The 7,519-nt window shown below is 39.2% G+C and overlaps 1 protein-coding gene across 1 annotated transcript; it reads left to right on the top strand.

Annotated features, from left to right (window-relative positions):
• Window positions 1-4,198: 4,198 nt before the first annotated feature.
• Window positions 4,199-5,140, top strand: LOC117466356 (olfactory receptor 4P4-like). The gene has a single exon (XM_034109565.1). The coding sequence runs from the start codon at window positions 4,199-4,201 to the stop codon at window positions 5,138-5,140; it is 942 nt and encodes a 313-aa protein (XP_033965456.1).
• The last annotated feature ends 2,379 nt before the right edge of the window (window positions 5,141-7,519 follow it).

The following is a 7,519-nucleotide window of genomic DNA, read 5'->3' as shown; positions in this document are numbered from 1 at the left end:
TCTGGCTCGGATGAAATTAACAGTTTGGACAACCACTTTCATGACGTGATCCATTTTTAACGTCTTGCAACACAATGCCTCCTGGTGCAAAATACAGTGGAATGTCCAAAAACGATCTCCTCCATTTGCTGCTTGTACTTTCTCCCTGAATTTCGTGGCAACACCTGCTTTTTTCCCGATCATTGATGGTGCGCCGTCTGTAGCCAGACGGACAGCACGGGTCCAGTCCACTCCGACCCTGTCCAGTGCTTCAACGAGAGCGCTAAAAATGTCATCCGCTTTAGTGGTGTCTGTCATCAGGGCCGTATCCAGGATTTCCTAAATACCGAGGTCCAAACATGCTAGGCCTAGGGGGGTTCGGGGGTATACTCCCCCGAGATTTTTGGGATTTTCATGATCTAGTTAGGTGCTTTTTAAGTCCTGTGGGGGGTCACAAATTGGATAATATATTGATTTCAAACCATGTCAGTGGGCTGCAGCATCAATTCCTTTTTAAAGTGTAATGCATAACTATCAGTTGAGTGTTACTGTTAATGATCTGGACATGCAGAAGAGGCTAAAATAATCACACAACATTGTCAACATTCATTTTCCATGTCTCTCTCCTTTCCATAACCTGCAGCCTCTCTTCCATCTTCTTTAGTCTCTCTGTCTTCTTCCTGTTCATTACTCTCTCTGTCCTCTACTCTTTCTCTTTGTTCAATCTCTCCCTCGTTGTTCACTTCTTGCTCCTCCTCACTTGTCGCTCCTGCCAGTGAATTAAAAGCAATTCAGCAATTTAGTTCATTTTACTTGTTTGTTTGCATTATTATTTTTAACTTTAAATCAGTTTTGTTTGATTCTCAAAAGAGAACAAAGATGAAAGCAAATTGTGTTTTATACAATTGTATGTTATTATGACATCATAACAAAGATGTTGTTTTAAAATTATGCCTATTGTCTATATTCTAAATGAAGACTACGTTATAGATAGATAGATAGATAGATAGATGGGGTTATTAAGCCTTCGTTTGTGTGACTATACCTGCAGTTCCTCCCTGACTTCCATCACTTTCTCTCACTCTCTTTCTCTCTGCCTGTCCTGTCTCTTCCTTACCAAAGCTGAGCTTCGACTGACGTAGTCTTTTCATTATATCTGAGTCAGTGTGAAAAGAGAACAATACAATGTTATATCTTCAATGTTTTACTCAAATTGAAATGAAAGAAAAGCATTACAACGTTTGTTAAAAGGTAATCCTTCTGACATTGGATGAATGTAATTAAATGTAGCTATCTAGCTAGTTTATTCACGCAATTTAAACTAAAGTATAGCCTATAGCTGCAATATAAGTTAGTGTGCATGTTGTCGGACGTCCACTGACTAACGTAGAGCGTTCACACAGGATCTGCTGGTCATATGATGTCCTGATGAACAGAAACACAAGCAGCCCGCTGGACTCAGATCTCTAGATACCTCATCACTCCTCCTCTGCTCCGGTTCAAGTCAAAATTACCGAGGTCCGGACCTCGGTGACCTTAATGGTGGATACGGCCATGTCTGTAACCAACTCAACTCAAGGAACTCTTCGGTGACCGTCAAAGTCTCATCTACACCACGAATGAATATGGCCAGTTGAGCAACATCTGTAATGTCAGTGCTCTCATCGATTGCAACTGAAAATGCTACGAATGACTTTACTTTTATTTTTTTCTGGCTATCCAAATCTGCTGAAAGATCGGCAATCCTATCCTTCACTGTATTCCTCGTTAGACTAATGTTGGCAAAAACCTGTCGCTTCTCAGAACACACGATTTCTGCAGCCTTCAGCATGCATGTTTTCACAAACTCACCCTCAGAGTATGGCTTTGAGGCTGATGCTATTTCGTTAGCAATGAGATGGCTGGCTTTCACGGCTGCGTCACTTATATCTCGGCTGGTAAAAACGGCCTGTTGTTTCTTTAGACCTGATAGCAGGTAATTTATCTTTTCTTTTCTCCGTTGTCCTTGCAAGCAGTCGTATTTCTCTCCATGGTGAGTCTCATAATGGCGGCGAATATTATATTCTTTGGGCACAGCAACTTGCTGCGAACACACCAAGCATACAGGTTTTCCATTTACCTCTGTAAAAAAATAGGATGCGGTCCATTTTATTTTTTCTGTGGTGAAAGTAGAGTGATAGAACTATTTTACTCCAAATTCTAATTTACACATTTTCATTTTAGTCATGAACAACACATGTATATAGGCCTATAGTGTAATTCATATATTTCACTACTTTTGTGAACCAAAAACATTGGTAAACCCAATCTGAAACACCAAAAAAAATTAATGACATGAGTACATCTGTGTTTTCACAAGAGTTTTTAAGTTTTCCAAAAATCTGATTTCTAAGCTAAGTATCTCATAAGACAGTGGCTCTAAGGTGAGTGACATTGCATTTCTAGCAAGACCAGAGACTGATCATTTTGATATGTTACACCATGCCATGTTATAAGAAGTACTTTTAAAAGGTGATTTAAGGAGACATAAATACCCTTCAGTAAGATAAGGTAAGGCGATTTTATTTTAAAAGACAATGAAGGCAGGTTATATTGATTGATATATTTATTATATTGAAAGCCAAATTAATACATAGTCCCCTGAATCTGGAATAACGTACAATTTACAGCCTCACAATGTCAGGAACTTTTCATCTACAGATTGCTTTGGTCTGGTTTTGCTCTTCACTGATTGGTTACTGAAACTTTGAACTTAAACGGACCTCCCCGTTTATTCGCGCGTAGTTTCGCGCGAATAAACGGACCTCCCCGTTAATCCGCGGGAATAAAAGCGCGAATTGTGGCGCAAAGGGCGTTCCATAGAGAGCTGCCCTTTTCCCCCTCTTTGATCGTTTTAACAAGTGGGACTTTGGTCTCTACTTTTTACAGGTAGCCTATTTAGCCTACCTTCTTTTCCGTATGGAGAATATTCATTTTTTAAATGCTATATTCCCTGGGAATGTGATGCTCCATTTACGCATGGCGAAATGGACATGGGTTATTAATTGAGTAGGTGTGTTTCTGTGCTTCTGGTAACGGACGGACCAGTGGGGCGTGGACTACATCCTGCTTCGCCCTTAACCCAATAGCGATAGCCTTAGAGGGCGAAGCCTTATATGAAATAGACCTGGGGTTACGTACTGTAACCCATCTTCTATGAGTATAGGCGCAGCCCTCTAAGGTTCGGGCCCCACTGACTCCGTGAATAGCTGAAGAAAAGCTGTTTGTGTGGGAGCAGGTTGTAGGGACTACTTCCTATTTATACGGAAGTGAGTCCGTAGGTGGGGCCCATAGGTGGGCGTGGATTAAGTCTGTCAGTGCTGCACACGTGCAGTGGGATTACCCAATAGCGAGCGATAGCCTTAGAGGGCTGCGCCTATACTCATAGAAGCTGGGTTACAGTACGTAACCCCAGTCACGGTTGCTGTTTGTCTGCTCATTAATCTGCCTGTGAGTGTTTTCAGCTGTGTGTGTGATTATGTAAATGAGCTGTGTGGTTGCTCCAACATCATTGGCTGCCCATCTCCTGGTCCGCCTCTGAAGATGGTGATTGGATTGACGTCGTCCAATCGCAGCGCACAGCCGGCGCACACCTGCTGGGGAGGAGTACAAAGGCCGTGGACTATCACCACTCTGGAGGCTCTGTTGAGTGAACAGACGCCTCTCGCTATTTGCGCTTCGTTCTGGGGGTTAACTTGTGTGGACCGTGTTATTGTGATTAGCAGTATTGTTGTGATTAGATGTGCTTAGATTAGTTTGATTAGATGTGCTTAGATTAGTTTAGTATTGTTTGACTGTTGTCCTAGCTGTGTTTTCTTACAGCCTTCCTTTGCTAGTTGTACCACTTTTACAGTGAGGTTTTGATTCCTTCTTTATTTAGTGTGTGAGTATTTAGTTTCCTTGTATGCGTTTAGACTCACTTTTTAGAGTCATCCCTTAGTTTGGTTGCCCATTTAAACTTGCGCCCTTGTGGCCTCTATTGTTTGTTATTTAAACCGGTGTTTGTGGCAATTTGTTTGTTTCAGGCTGCTTGCCTGCCATTTTGTTCACCTGTTGTGCATTAAAACACTTATAACTTTTACCAATTCCACTCTGGTTTGTGTTGCTTCCCTTTGGTTCCCCTAGCCCAGTAGGGTACGTAATAGTAATCTAAAAGAACAATAGAAATTAAGTTTTGACGATGAATAATGTTTCAGTAGTTACTATGTTTACTCTGTCAGGGCTAAGTGGGACGACAAACTACAGAGTTGTTCTTTTTATTCTCACTTTGCTGTGTTACTTTGTGATTTGGCTGGTAAATTTGACCATTATTGTGACCATCATTGTGCACAAAAAGCTTCACGAGCCCATGTATATCTTCCTGTGTAATCTGTGTATAAATGGACTTTATGGGACAGCAGGCTTTTACCCAAAGTTCCTGATTGATCTTCTGTCTACCACTCATGTTATTTCATATGCTGGATGTCTTCTGCAGGGTTTTGTGTTGCACTCTTCAGCTGCTGCAGATTTATCTTTTCTCGTGTTGATGGCCTACGACAGGTATGTGGCTATATGTCGACCTCTGGTGTACCACTCTTTCATGACTAAACAGAAAGTTGGTGTCTTTGTGTTTTTTGCCTGGCTTGTTCCTTTTTACATGTTGTTCATGAGCACAATAACAACATCAACATCAAGGATATGTGGCTCACAAATACCGAAAATCTACTGTGTTAATTTTTTAGTTGCTAATCTAGCTTGCTCTGCCTCCATTGCAAACATTGTTATTCCAGCTTTGAATTATACATTTTATTTCTGTCATTTCATGTTAGTTGGTTGGTCTTATATACATCTGATCAGAACATGCAAAGCCTCCAAAGAGAACTGGAGTACATTTATGCAGACATGTGTACCACATTTATTCTGTTTAGCAGTGGGTGTTGTTTCTTTGCTTTTTGATTTGTTGTACATGCGATTTGGCTCAAAAGGACTGCCGCAAAGTGCCCAGAATTTTATGGCAATGCAGTTCATCATTGTTCCTCCAATTATCAATCCTCTGATGTATGGTTTCAAATTGACACAAATAAGACAAATAATTAAAAGTGCTCTGTGTGGTAGAGGATCCGTTGTTGGATTAAAGTCATGAGCTGTTCACAAAGGAAAGTTCAGTTTGTATATACAAATGTGTGCAGAAAACCCCATTATGTCTAACAGAACTGTTAATCTTTAGATAATGTAACATGTGCAGAGTATAAGGCCCAACTCAGTACTTAGAGAGTGAAAGAAAGTAGTTTAGAGGGGACAGCCGGTCTTTCTCTTAGGCGTGTGAAGCCGGCCAACCATAAGTTATCTTTATCACTACAATCATATCTTAAATGTTCCTCCTAATGTATCTCACATTTACTATATTTTAATAATTTGGATTTCAATACATCTGTATTTTATCATAAAACGTATGATTCGTTTCACACAGGTGTGTTTCTTTTGAGTAGTTGCACTATATTGTTGTTCTCAGATCAGTGTGTGGGCTCAGTGTTGCTCAAGAACATATCCATAATGTAATGGGAATATAGTTTCTCCCTTTTCCTCCAATCATTATTCCCATCATATATATGGTTTCTATGTGTAGCACATTAACAGAAATATATGTGTGTCTTAAGACTAGGGCAGTAAAGCTAATACGTTTTTGAAAATGTAGTGAGTCCTCTGCACCAACCGGTTGTCGTTCCCAGGTTTTTTTCTTAAGAAAAACGTTAGTGTTAAACCTGTGTTTGATGCTATGTAATAATGGTTATAGTTACAGCGTGTGTTCAAAATGTATCTGAAAATAAATCAAATAAAACCCAAAATCTAATAACATAATTTACAAAACTTAATAAAATGTGATACAAGCCGAAATCAGAAAGTTGAAAACCGAAATGTGAAACTTGAAACATATAAAACATGACCCTTGACTAAGACATAAGTAAAACAATAAGGTGCTGCCTTCACTGCAGTTGTGTAGAGACTGTTGAGGATTGACAGAGTTTAACTTTAAGGGGGCTTTATGTGTACAGGAATTAACGATCCACTTCAGAAGGTGGCTTTAACTTCAGGTTCTTTCCCTAAAAAATTACTTTCTCTTTACAGTCATATAATCAATGTGTGCCACCAGCCTCAGGCAACAGGCTGAGGGACTGAAGTAAACAAAAAAGAGAATTACAGTAGGTCTATTCTAGTTATATTACATACTTTCTTTTAATAACCGTATTATCTTTTCACACAACCTTCTGAATTTGCATTGATGACGAGTTCAGTGTGTCCTGTCAGCCTTTATCTACAGGATGCATAACTATTATATCTATATGTACATATCATATGTTAGGGTCATAAGTTCTTCTGTAGAGGAGAACTAACATGCAAGAAGTTCAAAGAAACAAAATAAGGTAAACAATTTGAGTAAAGTTACCGAGCTCTCATATGTCAATCAATCTCTTCGGACATCACGTCACCAAAGAAGAGGAAGTCCCCCTCGCTTTGAATGTGAACGTCGTCACAATTTCCCATGCAAGTCACAGTTAGGTTAGTTGTTATTAATTGAATAGTTACTGCAAAAGGGGCAATTAGTCCATCTGAAGCTGCTCTGGGGACATGAAAACAAAAAAAGTGGCAAACTTTGCAGTAGGTTTTAATCTTGAGCAAATCTGATGTCGAGCAGAGCAAATTTAAAGTTAATACGGACAATGTTAGCATTACACAATTTGCAGTAGGTATTCATCTTTAGAAAAGCTAAAGTTAATATGGATAATGTTACTGTAGCTTAAATAAACAATAACATCTCAAGCAGCAACTTAGAACACAATTATTTACCTCATTACACTGTTGCCTATAAAGTTGGAATAAATTATAAGAGGATTTACCTCTTCTCATGAAATGATTGTGACACTGTGATATATAAAGAGAGAGAATGTCCCAATGGCAATGATTTCAGCCAGTCTCTAAATGTCATTGTAAAAATGTGGTGCATGCAAAGACACAGAAAGAATAATACGTAACAAAACTAAATAAAAAGATATAGCACTGTTATGACAAAAAACGCTTCCAATAAAGTCCTTGTCAGGGTCTCTGTAGAAACTTTAATGATTTCATGAAGGTGGCAGGAAGAAAAGATGAGCCCATATTTTGAAAAAGATTTCTCAGCAATTTGAAAATTATTTTTAGCCTATTAAATAGGAATTATCAGTGGTTATCACTCCTTATGTGTGGATCAGAAGGGGCCTACTACAGGTGTAGTGTGATCTAGATCTGACCAAGAGGTGTCTTATTTAGTGCATCATATTCTTCACCCTTGACAGCGGTTTAACAAATAATGTGCTACAGTTATCAGAGATAAATACCACCTCTTTGTAAATTCGGCAAAGGTGGGAGAAATTATATGATTTATTCTTTGTCTAAATGACATTGTCTGTTTGTCCCGGCCTGTGACCTCACTACTGCTATCAGCTTTTCAGATGAAACCCCGGCCTGCACAATAAGGCTACTTACT

This window comes from Pseudochaenichthys georgianus, chromosome 21, assembly GCF_902827115.2.
Source record: "Pseudochaenichthys georgianus chromosome 21, fPseGeo1.2, whole genome shotgun sequence".
Taxonomy (NCBI): Eukaryota; Metazoa; Chordata; class Actinopteri; order Perciformes; family Channichthyidae; genus Pseudochaenichthys; species Pseudochaenichthys georgianus.
The sequence above is the reverse complement of the archived record's forward strand: the minus strand, read 5'-3'. Positions and strand labels throughout refer to the sequence as shown.